The following is an 18314-nucleotide window of genomic DNA, read 5'->3' on the forward strand; positions in this document are numbered from 1 at the left end:
CATATTTATAATGAATGTACCTGTACACCCCAATGTGGGGTTAAGTCGCAAAAGCTTTCTATATCCTATTTATTGGAAGGATCAGTTTTTTTAATATATGTTATCTTCTTAATTATCTCTCTCCATTTTTTCCTTGCTTTTTCATGATCTTACTCGTGCGTTTTCTAAGTCTTCTTCAACTTGTTGCAATCACTTTGATCTTGGTCTTCCTCTTTTCTTGCTTTTTCCTGGATTCATCTCCTACTCGCCAGATGTGACTTAGCCATCTAGTTTGCTTTATTTTGGTCACGTTATCTTCTTTGGGTACTTTTTTATCTATGTATTTGTTCTACTTCTATATTCATTTTGATCCGCTTTAGTCCCGTCCCAGTATGGTTCTCATGATTTTTCTGTACACTATCTTTTTACCGTAAAACTTCTGTATCTTTTTTAGTTATTGCCATTGATTCTGATGCGTATGATAATATTGGTTTAATTATGGTGTTATATGTGGTTATCTTAGTTTTCTTTTTTCTTAGTCAGTATTTTGCTTTGAAGTAATCTTTTATTTGCAAAATAAGCTTTTTTTCGCTGCCGATATTTTTTCTTTTATTTCTGGCATTTCTGACAAGACAAAGGCCGTCTCATGCGGGCTATACACTGACCGGTACAAAAAACGGCCACCCCACAAAATGGGTCATTTTTGATGTCTCGAATTTCCTAAACCTGTTGTCCGATTTAAACGATTTTTTAATATGTTATAGCCTTATTCTTTAACAATATTGCTGTAATAATATTGTTGCTAGACAGGTAAATAATCATAGTAGGTATAGCAACCAAACCGTGTTTTTTTTCTCAAAGTTCACCACACCCTGTGGAATATTCTAGCATTTATAAAATACTGAAATTAAAACCCAACTATAGCCTCAGGTTTTCTTAATATTCTGTTTTTTGATTAATTCGCTTATGTTGGACCATAAAAAAGTTAGGTACTTTAACAACTAGTCATGTTCTTCATCAATACAGGATGTTGCTAAATAAGTGCGACAAACTTTAAGCGGTAATTCTGCATGAAAAAATAATGACCGGTTGATTGATAAACATATATCCGCAAATGCTTCGTTTCCTAGATACGGGATGTTAAATTTTTTCTTACAAACTGACGATTTATTTTTGCTTTAAAACCGGTTGAGATATGCAAATGAAATGTGGTAGGTTTTAACAGACAGTTATTTCACGTTTTTTGACATGCAATTTAGAATGTTATATTCTACATTGGCGCGCATACGGGTAATATGACGGGTAATATTACCCGCATGCACGCCAATGGTGAATATAAAATTCTTAATTGTATGTCAAAAAATGCGCAATAACAACCTCCTAAAATCTACCAAATTTCATTTGCATATCTCAACCGGTTTTAAGAGCAATAAATAAATCGTCAGTTTGTAAGAAAAATTTAGCATCCCGTATCTCGGAAACGAATCATTTGGGGACATATGTTTATAAAGCAAACGGTGATTATTTTTTCATGCAGAATTACCCCTTATAGTTAGTCGCACTTATTTAGAAACACCCTGTATTGATGAAGAACATGGCTAGTTGTTAAAGTACCTAACTTTTTTATTATCCAACATAAGCGAATGAATAAAAAAACAGAATGTTAAGAAAACCTGAGGCTATAGTTGGGTATTTCAGTATTTTATAAATGCTAGAATATTCCACAGGGTGTGGTGAACTTTGAGAAAAAATACTCAGTTTGATCGGTACACCTGGTATACAAGGATAATTTACCTGTCTGGCAACAATATTATTACAACGATATTGTTAAAGAATAAGGCTATAACATATTAAAAAAATCACTTAAATCGGACAACAGGTTTAGGAAATTCGAGACATCAAAAATGACGCATTTTGTGGGGTGGTCGTTTTTTGTGCCGGTCAGTGTATAATAAGAACGAAAGTTCTCGAAACAGCCTGCGGAGGGACGGTCGAATCATCGAAGAGTCCGAAATTATCAAAGGTTACCGATAAAGAGGTGAGTTCGGTTTTCTGTAAGGTACAGGGGCGTAATGAGGGATATGTGACGCACGACAATATTATTATGTGCAAATTCTATATAGAAAGAAACGATAATCGCTGATAATATTTTCCAGGTCTGTTGGGTTTCATGGTAGTTACATTTGATTTAGGGATCAAAATATTGAATTTTTAATCGTTTCTCTAGGCGTGGATAGAGAAAAAAAATTTTTATTCAATCAATTTTAACAGATAGGTATTGTTAAAATAATTATATTACGGCAGCCTTTTGGGGACGTTTTGAAAATGTTATTTTAAAATATAGTTCAAAAAAATTGTCGATGAAATTCGAAGATTTGAAGAAATCGATGTCATGTTCATGCGTGAATGTAATTAGTACTGATATCTACCTCTTCTTAATTAGCAGAATCGTACCAACGTAACGAGCAATCTTCTTTAATTATCGTATTTATATCTCTCTTGAGAATAATAAAATGATGACGTAAGCTTATTTCATTCATTTGTTTAATGAACATGCTTATATTTCCATGATTGTGACTTTCATTTAACAAAATAACGTTAAAGTCAATCAGTGTTTCGGTGAAATAAGAATCGATACCGTATTATTATTATACACACAGTTTCGTACGCACTATTGAATGATATTCAATTTTTGTGATAAAAGTGTTTGCCAGGACTTTTATCATGTACTATGACTGCTCATTCATTAAAAATGCTTATCACTTATCTTTACCTATAAAATGGATATTAACTGCACAACCTCATGTTGATAGGGCGTGTATTTTGGAAATTGTGGAGAATTATATATGTTTGAATTCAGAAATGTGTGGATACGTATTCTTCTTTTAGTTCCATGACTGTTATCGATCGTTGGATATCGTGTTGGCTAGCATATTCTCTATCGTGGATCGTGGCTATCGTGAGCAGCTCTGAATAATGTAGTGGATTTTTCATACTATTGTCTTAGATTTTACAGTCATAATGCTCCTTTTCTACCAAGACCACGTTTTTTTCAGGGCATTTCATAATGTGACCGAAGCATTCCAACTTGCGTCTCTTTATTATATTGACAATTTGTGTTGTTTGGTTCAGCCGTCGACCTCCTTATTTCTAATTCTGTTGATCCAGCTTATTCTTAGTATCGTCTGTATACCCACACCTCAATGGCTTCTAACGGCCGGTTTCACAAGTCGAAGTTAACTTGTGGTTAAGAGATAACCAGAAGTTACCCCGAAATATGTGTTTCACAATATCAGGTCAACGGCGAAGTTGTGGTTAACCGACAGAATTTTTAACCAGAGCTTGGAGTGATGGTTAAGCTCTTAACCAGAGGTTATCCTAACCTAATTTCGTTTTATTGACAGGACAGAGTGTATACACGTAAATTATTAATTACAGATATGAATTTATATGATGTACTTAAATGCGTTTAGCATTTCAGCGGCCAATAATTGTTCGATTTTTAAATGATTTGCTTCCTGGGGTAATTATTAATACATACTATAGTCTCTTGCTTGCTTCATGTTTTTATATTAACAATTTAATTTTAACAATATTGGCGAAAGACCTCAAAACAAATATTATTCTTAAACAAAACTTAAAATGTATAATGTGCATGTAATATACAGTGTGTGTACTTTAGTTGCCCACGTATGGGAAGCATTTTTAATATTAATTTTACGAAAAAAAGATACTTCAAAAAAGTTTTGCATAGTAATTTTTATGGTCCAAAATCTAAGATGCAACCATCATGTATCAAATTTTATTAATCCCATAGGAGGTATGTTAAAATATATGAATTTTTAAAGCAAGCAAGGTAGCAAGAATCAACATCAAAAATATGATTATGCAAATCAACCACAAGTCTGACTGAATATCCTAACCACACATATACACACATTTATTTTTCCTTAATCTGCAAAATAAACTCCACAACTAAATATAAAATCCTTAAAAAATATATACAACAAATTAATAGTCATAAAGAAATATAACAATTTATTGAATTTATCCTAATAAAAATCAATGGAAACTCATCTGACTGATCAGCTGATTTGATAATTCTTCCATAAAAATGTTATTTCTGGTGATCATTGTCCATAATTTCCTACCAACATAAGAAAAATAAAACAAAACTTACGGTCAACTAACCATGATTGAATCTGTGGTTGTGAAACAGCAACTGTCAGTTAGACTGTGGGTAAAGGTTAGTTGACCGCTAGGGTTAACCACATATTGTGAAACCGGCCGTAAGTATTTAAGCATTGTCTCACTTACAGGTTATGAGAACAGGGTGTGACAGCTTGCAATTCAGCATCGGAGTCATTATTTACTGCTGCTCACACACAATGCAGACTTGCATTTGTCCGTGAACACGTTAATTGGAGAATAGACGATTTAAAAAAAAGTATTGTTTACGGATGAGTGTAGAATATCAATTTATGGTAAATATAGTCGAAATAAGTCTACAGAAGGGCTGGAAAACGTTATGCTACCTGCACTCGGTGACTCGGTCAGTTTTAGTGGTGGCTCAGTAATGTTTTGGGCAGGAATTTTTTTGAGGCACACACGGATCTGGTCTTGATTGAGAGGGGCGCATTAACAGCACACAGATACATAACGGAGATCCTACAATATCATGTGATGCCATATGCTGGGTTTATTTACAATGATGTTCTGTTAATGCAAGATAATGCGAGACCACACAGGGCAAGTATGCTAACACAGTATCTTGTATCTACGAGTATATCTACACAGTATCTATACTGGTATTTCAAAAATCAAGTGGCCTTCTCAAAATCCAAACCTTAATCCTATTGAACATATATGGAGCCTTCTCAAAAGGCATATACGACGTCGTATACATGCTCCAACTACTTGTGAAGATCTTAGAGTGGCTCTCATTGAGGAATGGATCACATTTCCCCAAAGGTACATCCAAAACGTAATCAGTTTTATGCCAAAACGAATATGAGTGTCATCCAGGACCGTGGTGGTAACACATATTATTGAAACGAGTGATACTTACCTTTTCTTAACTATAATTCAATTGTTGCTATAACTGTAACTGTAATGGTACATCGAAATTTTCAACACATTTATTATTTTCTCAAATTTTTCCTTGTTTTCCATATTTTACGAACAATAATGTGGGGTTACATACTACAAGAGTAACTGAATCAATACACAATAGATTTAATTTGATATAAATAAGAAAAAAATTAAAAGATAAAAATTTTCTAAAATTTTATGGGTGCTCTGGCGCGCAGTGTATACCGTTTGGTGAATCGTAAAACGGGCCATAGGAAACTGAATATAAAATTCTAACCTGTTGAATTCCTGCTTCCCTAATTATTTTACATCAAAAGTCATGAGAGAACATTTGTAGAGGATTGAAATCTGTATTAAAATCAAAATAGTCTAAGAGCTAGTGAACCCTCCGACTAACGGTCGTCCTGTAAGGCTAAAAATTTTTCTAGTGATAATTCATGGCACACCAAGGCTAAAAACCATGACCTGGCAGGCCTCAGTGGTGCACGTGTATCTACCAGGTGAATCGAAAAGTGCAAATTTAGGGGGTAAAATAAACTTTCTCCTGTAAGGTTTAAATTTAAGTATGTGTTTTAGTAAGTCATTTAGAAGAAATGTGTACAATGACAGGCGATTCTGAAGAGCATAAGACCTTGCCAGGCGAGGGGAAAGATTATGGGTTTTTCCTAAAATTATTCTTTTTGCATCGAACAATTTTTTTTTAGGTTTTTTGAATCATTTCAAACAGAAAACGTCTTTTGTGATTTTTCTCTTAAGTTAATAGTTTTTGTTATATGAGCGATTGAAAATTTTGAAAATTGAGAAATCGGCCATTTTTAACCCTAAATCGGACATTTATCTAAAAATTTCAATGTTGCCAAGGTACGTAAATATTCGTTAAACATTGATTGATGAAATCCCGAAGAGTTTTTTGCAATAAAATATCGAAAACCCCTTTGTTTTTTTAATTGCTAATCAAGCGTGTGCGACACTGTAGTATAAGTGAGGACGTTTGAGTTTGCATAAATTCATTATCTCGAGAATGGGCAAATTTGAAGAGAAATCCTCAGACAGGTCGATTTTTATTTTTGAATTAGGACTTTTTGGCATATATATAATACTAGTGACGTCATCCATCTGGGCGTGATGACGTAATCGATGATTTTTTAAATAAGAGTAGGGGTTGTGTGATAGCTCATTTGAAAGGTTATTTAATTCTCTATTCAGTAATATAAACATTAACATAATTATTTATACAGGGTGTACAAAAAAATTTTTTCTTCTATTTGTCAAATTTAATCAAAGTTAATTTAATAAAAAAAAAATTCTTTGTACACCCTGTATAAATAATTATGTTAATGTTTATATTATTGAATAGAAAATTCAATAACCTTTCAAATGAGCTATCACACAACCCATACTCTCATTTAAAAAAATCATCGATTAAGTCATAACGCTCAGATGGATGACGTCACTAGTATTATATATATGCCAAAAAGTCCTAAATTAAAAATAAAAATCGACCTGTCTGAGGATTTCTCTTGAAATTTGCCCATTCTCGAGATAATGAAATTATGCAAACTCAAACGTCCTCACTTATACTACAGTGTCGCACCTGCTTGATTAGCAATTAAAAAAACAAAGGGTTTTTCGATATTTTATTGCAAAAAACTCTTCGGGATTTCATCAATCAATGTTTAAAAAATATCTACGTATCTTGGCAACATTGAAATTTTTAGATAAATGTCCGATTTAGGGTTAAAAATGGCCGATTTCGCAATTTTCAAAATTTTCAATCGCTTATATAACAAAAACTATTAACTTAAGAGAAAAATCACGAAAGACGTTTTCTGTTTGGAATGATTCAAAAAACCTAAAAAAAAATGTTCGATGCAAAAAGAATAATTTTAGGAAAAACCCCTAATCTTTCCCCTCGCCTGGCAAGGTCTTATGCTCTTCAGAATCGCCTGTCATTGTACACATTTCTTCTGAATGACTTACTCAAACACATACTTAAATTTAAACCTTACAGGAGAAAGTTTATTTTACCCCCTAAATTTGCACTTTTCGATTCACCTGGTAGATACACGTGCACGGCTGATGCCTGCCAGGTCATGGTTTTTAGCCTTGGTGTGCTATGAATTATCACTAGAAAAATTTCTAGCCTTACAGGGCGACCGTTAGTCGGAGGGTTCACTAGCTCTTAGACTAAAAGTTAAAATTGTTCTACGATTTAAACGCATTCCAAAATTTTGAAAAATGTAATACATTTGCCACAGTAGGTATGTGTGTAAAAGTTAGGCCACACGTTCCTATTTAACTGACAATGTTCACACCGTTGACTGAATAAAAAATCTTTATTATTAATACTTTCTCCGCAACTGAGGGTATCTTATCAACTGTATTATTTTTAAACAGTAAATGATAAAATAAAAATATTGACAATTCAAAAACGTGAAAATAATAACTTCATTGTGACACATTATTGCACTATGTGTGGCCTAATTTTCGGCTAAAAAACTGAAAAATGTATTACATTTTTACAAAATTTCGGAATATGTTTAATTCTTCGAACAATTTTAACAGTTGTTTTCAATACAGATTGCAATCCTCTACAAATAGTTTCTAATGTCTTTTGATGTAAAATAATTAGGGAAGCAGGAATTCAACAGTTTAGAGTTTTACATTGAGTTTCCTATGAACCGTTTTCCACTTCACCATTCGGTATGTATACCTAGTCATTGATAGACATATAATGAATTTATTGTAAATTTTTGTATCATTCATACTTTATAATAATTATTACCGTAATTAGTTAAATATCTCGAACATGCTTATTTATTTGTCGTGTTATTGTTACAGGGCATTTTCCGATTAGCCTGCGAAAACGTTTTGAAAGTTATGCGGAAAGGTAGAGAAACCCTACTAACCCTTCTGGAAGCATTCGTCTATGATCCCCTCATCGACTGGACTGTTGGGGGAGAAGTTTTAGCCGGCACCACATTTGGAGCACTAAACACGGATATGACATCAAAGCAGAGCAAGAAGGAATTGGAGAGGGAAGTGACATTGGCTATGTTCAATGTTAGATGTACAGAAATGAGAGCTGAGTGGAATGAAAATAAGTGAGTATAATTTTTGAACATTTTTTTGTAACGTAAAAGCAATATCAAAAGCTCTTTTGTTGGTTTTTTTCATATTCTGCTTCTGTTATTGCTCATTATTGTTTTGTTTAGATTGTCTTCTTCTTTATTGCCATTTCCGCGACGGAGGTGGCAATCATCATAGCTATTCGGATTTTAGAGACGGCTTCTCTGAAAAGTTCATTTGATGTACATCCGTACCATTCTTTCAGGTTGCGCAGCCACGATATTCTGTGTCTCCCTATACTTCTTTTTCGTTGAATCTTTCCCTGCATAATCAATTGGAGCAAGTTGTATCTCTCCCCACGTGTAATATGTCCGAGATATTTCAGTGTTCTTGTCTTGATGGTATTTAAGATTTCCATGATTTCCGTTCAGATTGTAAACTTTGATAATTATGATACAATGGTTATGTCTGGCATTGTTCTTACTAAGGATTGAGACAAGTCAGGGTGGAAAATATCCCATCATTTGCCTAATTTTCTCTTCAAGTCGACGACGCTTCTCTGAGGATGATAACGCAATTTCTGTTTCATGTTATTCCAGCAAGAAGAGCCAGTGCTGGAGCAGCTATAATCATTAGAAAGGGTATAAAACACCATATTTTACAAAAGATTGAACAACCAGATCTACAAGCAGTCTCCATTGTAAATAGAAGATTGGATCGGACCAATCTCGATAGCTGCTGTATACTGCCCACCAAATTATAGAGCTAACAAAAATTCTTTAAGTAGTCTCTTTAACCAACTTGGTAACCGTTTCCTGGCAGGTGGAGACTATAACGCCAAACATACTAGTTGGGGTTCAAGACTGTGCGCTCCTGGAAGAGGCAGGGTACTACATCAAATCATATCAGAACAACACTTGGACCATTTTTCTACGTATCAGCCCACATACTGGCCATCCGACCCGCAGAAAGTTCCCGACTGTTTAGATTTCTTTGTTACAAAAGGGTTCTCAAGGGGATATCTAAGTATCGAATCAAATCTTGATATAGAGTCTGATCATACTCCTGTAGTAGCAACTGTACATTCAGGAATTAAAGAAAAAGAGCCTCTGCCCAAGTTGCACAATTACAAAACCAACTGGCAAGCTTTCAGAGAAAGGGTTGAAGCAAATATTGAACTAAACGTATCACTAAAGTCACCAGAAGAACTAGAAAAAGAAATCCAAAGTTACACAACAACGATTCAGGAAGCTGCATGGAAATCAACACCTCCACCAACAAATGCAAAACAAAAAATTAATTGTCCAATAAATGTCAGAGAATAAATAATTGAAAAAAGGTCTCTGAGTAGAACTTGGAAGCAAACTAGACATCCAGATGACAAGTTAAGGCTCAATAGAGCAGCACGACAATTGAAGGAACTACTAAAACAACTAAAAAATAACAGCGTTCAAGAATACCTAGAAAATTTAACGCCGTCAGATGCCAGCGATTATGCGTTATGGAAGGCTACAAAAAAATTAAAACAGCAACATCGTCATATCCCACCAATTAGAAGATCCAACGGAACATGGGCCAGAACAAACAATGAAAAGGCAGAAACTTTCGGCGAATACCTAGAAGTTTTCAAACCTATACCAGCTGCTGCAACAAATAACGATCAATAAATTTACAATTTCCTACAGAACCAAACCCCGACAGGAGAAAACACACTACACGTTTCACCCAAAGAAGTTCAAAACATAATCAACAATAATCTAATAAAAAAGAAAGCACCTGGCTATGACTTAATCACAGGTGAGGTTAAAAATCTACCTACCAAAGCAATTAAAATGCTAACTCAATTGTGTAATGCGGTACTAAGGCTAAAACACTTCCCAATCCAATGGAAAATTGCGGAAATTATCCTTATACAAAAATTAGGAAAACCTCCAAATGAGCCCACTTCATATCGACCAATTAGTTTAATGCCAGTAATGTCTAAGATCATGGAAAAAATAATAGAAAAAAGACTTCTACAAATACTAACAGACAGAAATATGATACCCGACCACCAATTTGGCTTTAGGAAAGAGCATGGTACCGTCGAACAAGTTCACAGAGTGGTCAACGTTATAAATAAAACATTTGAAGACAAAAGTTACTGTTCAGCAGCATTCCTCGATCTTAGCCAGGCTTTTGATAAAGTTTGGCATCAAGGACTGTTGTATAAACTGAAAAAGAACTTACCAGAGGAGCTATATACACTCCTTAAGTCGTATTTATCAGAAAGATACTTTCGAGTGAAGTTTGAGTCAGCCTTTCCAAAACTATATCCCATCAGATCAGAGGTACCGCAAGGAAGCGTTTTGGGACCACAACTGTATCTGATTTACACAGCAGACTTACCCACAAATCGTGATACAACGACCACCACCTTTGCAGACGATACTGCAATCCTAGCAGTACACAAAAATCCCGTCGAAGCTGCTGCAAAACTCCAGAGAGTATTAAATCAAATAAATACATGGACACAAAATTGGAGAATTAAATTGAATGAACAAAAATCAAACCATATTGTTTTTACAAAATGTCACGGTGAATCACCTACAGTAACAATAAATAATAAGGTAATTCCCTCAGCTACCTCTGTAAAATATCTGGGCATGCACTTGGACAGGGGATTAACCTGGAGAACCCATATATGGAACAAACGGAAACAACTGGGCATAAAATTTAGTAAGCATTATTGGCTTCTAGGGCGTAAGTCTAAGCTCACGACAAGAAATAAACTGCTAGTCTACAATACAATATTCAAATCAGTCTGGGCATATGGTCTGCAGCTCTGGGGAACAGCATCCAAGTCGAATGTATCCATAATTGAGAGATTCAAGTCCAAGGTGTTACGTTCAATAATCGATGCTCCGTGGTTTGTTACTAACAGGGATATTTACAATGATCTGGAAACGATAACCGTCAGTGAAGTGATAGTGGAGTTAAGTGCAAAATACATCGTACGTCTTGAAAGCCACGCGAATGTGCTTGCAATTAATTTGTTAGACAACAGTCAGGAAACAAAACGGTTAAAGAGACAGATACCATTAGATTTACCGCACAGACATTAATATTGTTACAGTAGCTAAGTTAATATATGTAATACAGTAATTTAATATTATCTCTATAGAGATGTGTGGCGCTGGTCACAATCTCTTCATGTCATTATTTCTCAGATAAAATGTGCCTATTGTTATATGTTATAACAGATTGCCTAATAAACAAAAAAAAATGTTATTCCACAATTGTCAATAACATTAAGGCCTGGACTGTTCGAAGGCCACGAGAGGACTTTAATGATATTGTGACGCCTCACAACTCGGCCTAATTATTCTCGATGCTTCCCGGGGTTACGAGTAAAGGCCAGACCTTCCACGGCGATTCGAGGCGACCGCTGTCAGAGTATTTAAGAACAGGAATTCGAGCACAGGCCAGTCAGTCAATGAACGAGCCGCGACGCGTGATATAATTGTATTCGAATCGGATTTAATGAAATGTATATATTAGTTATCGAAGTTATTATGTTTAGTTAATTAAATCATAAATTTGAGTTGTAAATAAATTAGATGTGTTAGTTGGTGATATTTGTAATTATTAAAATAAATAAGTGATGTAAATAAAATAATATAAGTAAGTCTTCCTTTATTTAAATTAAACTTAGTGCCTAAAGATATAAATAAATAAAATAGTAGAGTCAATCGCGTAAAAAAAGACAATTACATCACAATATTGAATTGGAAAAGACTGCAAGACTTGTACACACTTCTAAATAGGTCAAAACGGCAAACAGGTGTATGTTCTCAAAAAACTTTTGATAGTGTGTAAAAAATATTATATAAAAAATTTAATGATATTGTCTCCAAACCATGTTTAATTGTTTTAGCCTTATGTCCTGCAGCAACGTCCTGCTGCAACATAAAAGCCTAGTCCGGTTAGAGATCGTGAACACTTGGTACAAAAGTATTTTTTTTTTAATTTCTTCATACTTGGCTGCGTTAATTGTGCCTTCTACCACCTCATATCTTCCAGGACCCACTGTTAATATGAGCCCCCAAATCATAATTCCTTCTACCACCTCATACCTTCCAAGACCCTGAGTATGACTCTGAACCAGTCACCAACTGTCCCTGAAATCTTCGATCTCGCCCAAATGATGCGGTTTGTTTTTGCTTCCCTGTTAGCAGAGGTTTTTCATTCGCCTAAAACATTACGAGTACCTGATGAAAAAATTACTTATTCAATAAAAAAAATTTCGATTCAACCGTATAAAAACTGAGTCCTGGTTTGTGTATCCATTTCCTGCAGTACCCCCTTGATCAATTTTTTTCTGTTTCTGCGTTCCATTGAGCTGTGATAGAAGAGTTGCGACGGCCCAGTTTACAAATTTTCACTAGTAATCGTCGATCCCTATCAGACACAATTCCCGAATTTGTGTGCGACACCGCACACATTTTATGGAAAATATAATGTCACTCAAATGCAATAAAATTGCTCCACTATTAAATATCATTGCGCCAAGTCTGAATTTTTTATAATAACGGAGTAAATTGTAAATTTTGATAAGCTTTAATTCCAGTTTACGCCGTTATTATAATTATCGGAATGGAATTGGAATTGGAAATTTGTTAATCGAAATTACAATTCATGCTGAATCTTAATTGATAAGCATTATTTTCGTGACGGAAAGCGGTGTCATTACGATTGGAAAACTTTTAGGGAACTATTCGGCAGCAAATATTTCTTGGGGATTTTTTGTCCGGAATTTTTTGTTGGGATATTTTGTCCAAAAAAATTTGTGGGGATTATTTGTCCGGGATTTTTTATGGAGATTTTTGTCCGTGGATTATTTGTGGGGATTTTTTGTCCGGGGATTATTTTTTGTCCGGGGATTATTTTTTGTCCGAACCCCCTGTGTAGGTTATTTATGTGTTCTTGTTTCAATGTCCAGTTTTCAAGATCATATTGCAGTATCGAAAACACGTAGCATCTCAGAACACTCACTCTCAGTTCTAATCTAGCTAACTGTAAACTTAGCCAGATCTAATTCTTTAACAATTTCTCGCATTTTTTTACCCTTTTCGCTAGAGGATCAAGAAACTGTCGACTTATGATGAGTTAATGTCGTCACAATTATTTATTTCATACACGGTGACTAGATAATTCCGAATCTTAGTTGTTACAATATTATGCAATATTTTCATTTATTTTTGCGCTAACATTCGAAGTTTATAGAAACCAAGCTATTTCAGTATTTTATTATTAATGATAAACTTTGATGTCTCATTGATCTTGTTCAATTGAATAAGCAAGGTTGTGAAGATAAACTTCTTCTTCTTCTACGGCACTACAGCCCGAATTGAGCCTTGGCCTCCTTTTATTTTTTGCCTCCACCCTTGCTTGTCTGTGGCTGCTCTTCTCCATACACGGACTCCTAAAAGGGCTTGGGCGTCGCTGTTTACTGTGTCTTCCCAGCGCTTTCTTGGCTTTCCAACCAGTCTCTTTCCCTGCATTCCAGCTTTCAGTGCTCTTTTTGGTAGCCTATCCTCTCCCATTCTTATCACATGTCCGGCCTATTGCAATCTTTGTATTCTAATGATGTCTGACAGGGGCTCGTTGTTGACAAAGCTCGTTGTTGTATCGAATTCTGAAGATTCCGTTTTTCTTCACAGGTCCTATTAGTCTCCTCAGTTCTTTCCTTTCGAATGTGTCGAGTTTGTTTTTGGATCTTTCTTTCACGACCCATGCTTTACTGCCATAGTATGCTATTGGTCGAATTAAGGTTTTATAGATTCTCATCTTTGTATTTCGGTAGACACTTTTAGATCGAAATATATGGGAGAGGGCAAAATAAGCTCTGTTTGCCTGCGTTATTCTCTTCCGTATTTCTCCATCTTCTAATCCGTCGGCATATATTTCTACTACCAGCTATGTAAACTTTCCAACCTTTTCAATGTCATCTTCATGTACAGGGTGTTTCATTAATAATTGTCCATATAGTAACTGGAGAAACCTTAGCACAAAATACGAAGATTTAACCTAAAACACTTAAATAAAATGTGGTTCCTTACTGAGTTACAGGGTGTTTTATCTAAAAATTTAAAAACTATTTTTGCTCAGCATTTTAAAAATATTCGACGTATCCTTTTCATACTTAGCAGAAAGTATAGGTGCTGTGCAAACTACTAAATTACGTTTAACAAACGTTTCTGGCTATTACCAGAGGCGTACGACGGGGGAAAGTGAATGGTTGACCCTTTCCAAATTCTACGCTACTGGCGGAATTGCTATTTTAGTTCAATTTTTGGATTCTCCAATACTTTCTATGAAAATAATATACTCTTCATTCGTAACGATAAAGTCATTAGTTTTCGAGATATTTGAAGTTAAAAATGAAACGACACGGTTATTTTGATTAATGTATTGTGTCGCTTCATTTTTAATTTCAAATATCTCAAAAACTAATCATTTTATCGTTACGAATGAAGAGTATATTATTTGCATAAAAAGTATTGGAAAATCAAAAAATTACACTAAAATAGCAATTTCGTCAGTTTCGTACAATTTGGGAAGGGACAACCAGTCACTATCCCCTGTCGTACGCCTCTGGTAGTAGCTAGAAACGTTTATTTATCTTAATTTAGTAGGGTGTACAGTGCCTACACTTTCTGCCAAGTATGATAAGGATACGCCAAATAGTTTTAAAGTACTGGGTACAAATAATTTTTAAATTTTAATCTTATGAATCATATCATAAATTAATCAAAATAACTGTGCCGTTTCATATTTAACTTCAAATATCTCGAAAAGTAATAACTTTATCGTTACCAATGAAGAGTATATTATTTACGTAGAAAGTATTGGAGAATCTAAAAATGGCACTAAAATAGTAATTCCTCCAGTGGCGTAGAATTTGAGAAGGGTCAACCATTCACTATCCCCTGTCGTACGCCTCTGGTAGTAGCTAGAAACGTTTGTTTATCATAATTTAGTAGGGTGTATAGTAGTCGCACTTTCTGCCAAGTGTGAAAAGGATACGTAGAACAGTTTTAAAATGCTAAGCAAAAATAGTTTTTTAATTTTTAGATAAAACACCCTGTAACTCAGGAAGGAACCACATTTTATTTAAGTGTTTTAGGTTAAATCTTCGTATTTTGTGCTAAGGTTTCTCCAGTTACTATATGGACAATTATTAATGAAACACCCTGTATAATGTTTGTGGGACTATATTTCTTCTCGTCTGTATCATTATTTTTGTTTTTGCTGTGTTTATTTCCAGACCTAGCCTTTTCGTTTGCGTTTTTAACTCTGCGTATGTTTCCTGTGCTCCCGTTGATGTTGTACTCATAATATTAATATCATCGGCATAAGCGGCCAGTTGAACTGTTCTGTTGGTCAGTAGGTTTCCTCGTCCAGTTTGAATTTGCTTAACCGCATACTCCAGTGTCAGTTTAAACAATCTTGGGGCCAGTCCATCTCCCTGCTTTAGTCCCTGTGAGATTTTGAAAAAGTCTGTTCGATGGTTTTGCATTCGTACACATACCTGAGTTTTATCTATTGTGGCTTTAACGAGTCTAATTAGTGTGGTATTGCCAATTCAGCCATATGTGAAGATAAACGTTTTCAATAAATGTTCGTTTGTCCGAATATTTAGTTGATAGGGCTCGTATTTGATAAAATCTAACATATTTATATTTTAGGGAAGAAGTTTTGAACGAAATACCAAACATCATTAAGAATCTAAACGAATATTTGGAGTTAAACAGTAAAGTTGCCGAAATAGAAGACAAGCTTCAAGATTTACACCAACAATTAGCACTAATTAAAGAAGCAGAAGCCCAAGGAGCCCATAACCATTCTCTCTACTCGTTGCCATCACATTACGATGCATACCACAAGTCACAAATATCTGTAAACAATGCCAAATCTGAGCTGCGCAATATCATAAAAGAGTCGGAGGACCATGTTAATATTTATTCAAAATTGTTCATTCTTTATGACACCCAGCAATTCTCTCAATGGTTGATGGATGTTAAGATTAACATTACCGAAGACAGTATGAGAATTTTTGACTTGGTTAAAGAATTCCTTCATAACGCCGGTAAAAATGATGTAATAACGCAGTGCGAGAGATCTGAACAAGAAGTATTCCAGCTATTGCAACTGCTCAATATATCGGTTCGAAAATGTTTGCAAATATACCAGGATTATTTCCTGATTTTAACTCAATGTCCAAAATCCTACTTGGACTCGCACCGAATTTATATGTACATCAAATGGTCCAAATTTCTTTTGGAAACACATGATTTTGCCAGCTGTGATGTAATTTACGAACAACTCAGAGAATTCTTAGATAACTCTGCCCTAATGCACCCACAAATTGTAACTGTAGCGTATAACTTAGAAACTTTCTATAAAGACAATTTAATGAACGTTAACAAATTGTTTGGAGATTTGGAGGCCATAAGATCCAAAGACTCGAATGAATCGTTAGAAAAAGTTTATAAAGACGCTAAAGCAGGGATTAATACGTTCATAAACATGGAGAAAGGTGCAGTTAGTGCTCTGGAATTTGTCATAGCGAGCGAATTGGTTTTACTCAATAGAAATCTATTAACGTTAGAAATCGCAGCGCAGAGAAGTGGAGATTGGCTGATAAAATTGACTTCTCGAGATGGGGATTGGTTCCTGGACGATCTTCTTCTTCATAGTACCAAGGCAGTAGAGATGATTAGTAATTTACCGACTTTAAAGCAGACCTATAATGAGAGCTTCTATAAGGTTTTAAGTGGAATTAAAATTGCTAGTAATATCTACAAAGGGTTGTATGATCTAAATTTCAATTTCCATACGATTATTCTACTGGAAACTATGAAGAAAATGCAGGCTGAAGAACCGTCTGTTATTGAGCTGGTAAACGATTTGAATAAAGTAGTTGCTGACATTGGAGTGTCCATACCAGATATGATTGGTCAGTTGGAGAAGTTGCTAACTTGTGTTTTAATGCAGATGGATTATAACGTAAGTAGCTTTTAGTATACTTTTTCTCAGAGGCTTCTTTCAGTGCATCACAGTTTTTCTATTTCTTTCTAACGCATTAAGTTGGAAGTGACCGAAAAAAAGGTACGTCCTTGGCTATACTCATTTATAATATTTATTCTAGTTCTTGATAGGTGGCGCTATAATAAAAAAATGATTTACGTATTATCTATATCTATACGACTATAATCTGTACAATTTATACGACTATACAAATCAAAGAACATACATTTTTATAAATAAAAAAACACGATTGATTTATTTTTATAATAAATTGCAAATAAAAGGGTTATACCGCAATAACATTTTCATATTTGGCTGATTACGATTTTAACAAAAGTCAGATTTAACTAAAATGTCGCGCAAAAATCATAATATGTATGTAGCATAACTTTAGATTTTAGTCGTACAGATAAGTAATAGGTAAATAATTTTTTTACCCGTGTTGAGCTGCCCCCCCCCCACTTGCAATAATTAAAAAACAAATAGCGCTGATTTATAAGCTATTTATGAGCTCTCATATTCCGCCAATTAAAAATTTTGAGCTCGTTCCACTGAGCAGGAACACCCCCCCCCCCCCCCACTACTTAAAAATAGGGATATTAAATCGATCTTTCCGGCAGAATTGCAAAGTGATATAGTTTAGATTTTTGAGCTCATCCCCTTCACCCCCAAACAACCCTTTAATTGATTTAACTTAAGAGAAACACTGAGAAAAATTTAAATTTATGGTATCGCGGATATAATTCGTATAGCTTATATATTCTAATAATAAGCTCTTAAATTACGCGCATTTCGATTATTGAGCTACAACCCCTTCGCAAGAAAACCACCCCATCTTCCCGGCTTAAGAAAGAGTTATATGTACTTAAAATGATTTCAATTTATTTTCTGGCGACTTCATATCGTTTAATAATTTATGAGCTCCCAAAATACATGCATTTAGATAATTAAATTGCAATTTATTTTGTATAGTGCAGTCACTGAAGGTAAAAATAAATTATTACCTTCAATTTCGGTGAATCTTCATCGAGTTTTACGAAAACTGGTGAGTGGTTAGAGGATACCTCAAGAAATAAACGTGACATGGGACATGGTGTTACGTT

At 34.6% G+C, this 18314-nt stretch overlaps 1 protein-coding gene across 1 annotated transcript in view; it reads left to right on the forward strand.

Moving 5' to 3' along the window:
* LOC114338382 (serine/threonine-protein kinase SMG1) overlaps positions 1 to 18314 on the forward strand; it is a 213284-nt gene that overhangs the window by 166338 nt on the left and 28632 nt on the right. The window contains exons 6-7 of the mRNA XM_050658765.1: positions 7912 to 8174; positions 15870 to 17190. Of these exons, the coding sequence (XP_050514722.1) occupies positions 7912 to 8174; positions 15870 to 17190 (1584 nt within the window). The remainder of the gene's footprint in view (positions 1 to 7911; positions 8175 to 15869; positions 17191 to 18314) is intronic.

This window comes from Diabrotica virgifera, chromosome 8 (genome assembly GCF_917563875.1).
Source record: "Diabrotica virgifera virgifera chromosome 8, PGI_DIABVI_V3a".
Classification (NCBI taxonomy): Eukaryota; Metazoa; Arthropoda; class Insecta; order Coleoptera; family Chrysomelidae; genus Diabrotica; species Diabrotica virgifera.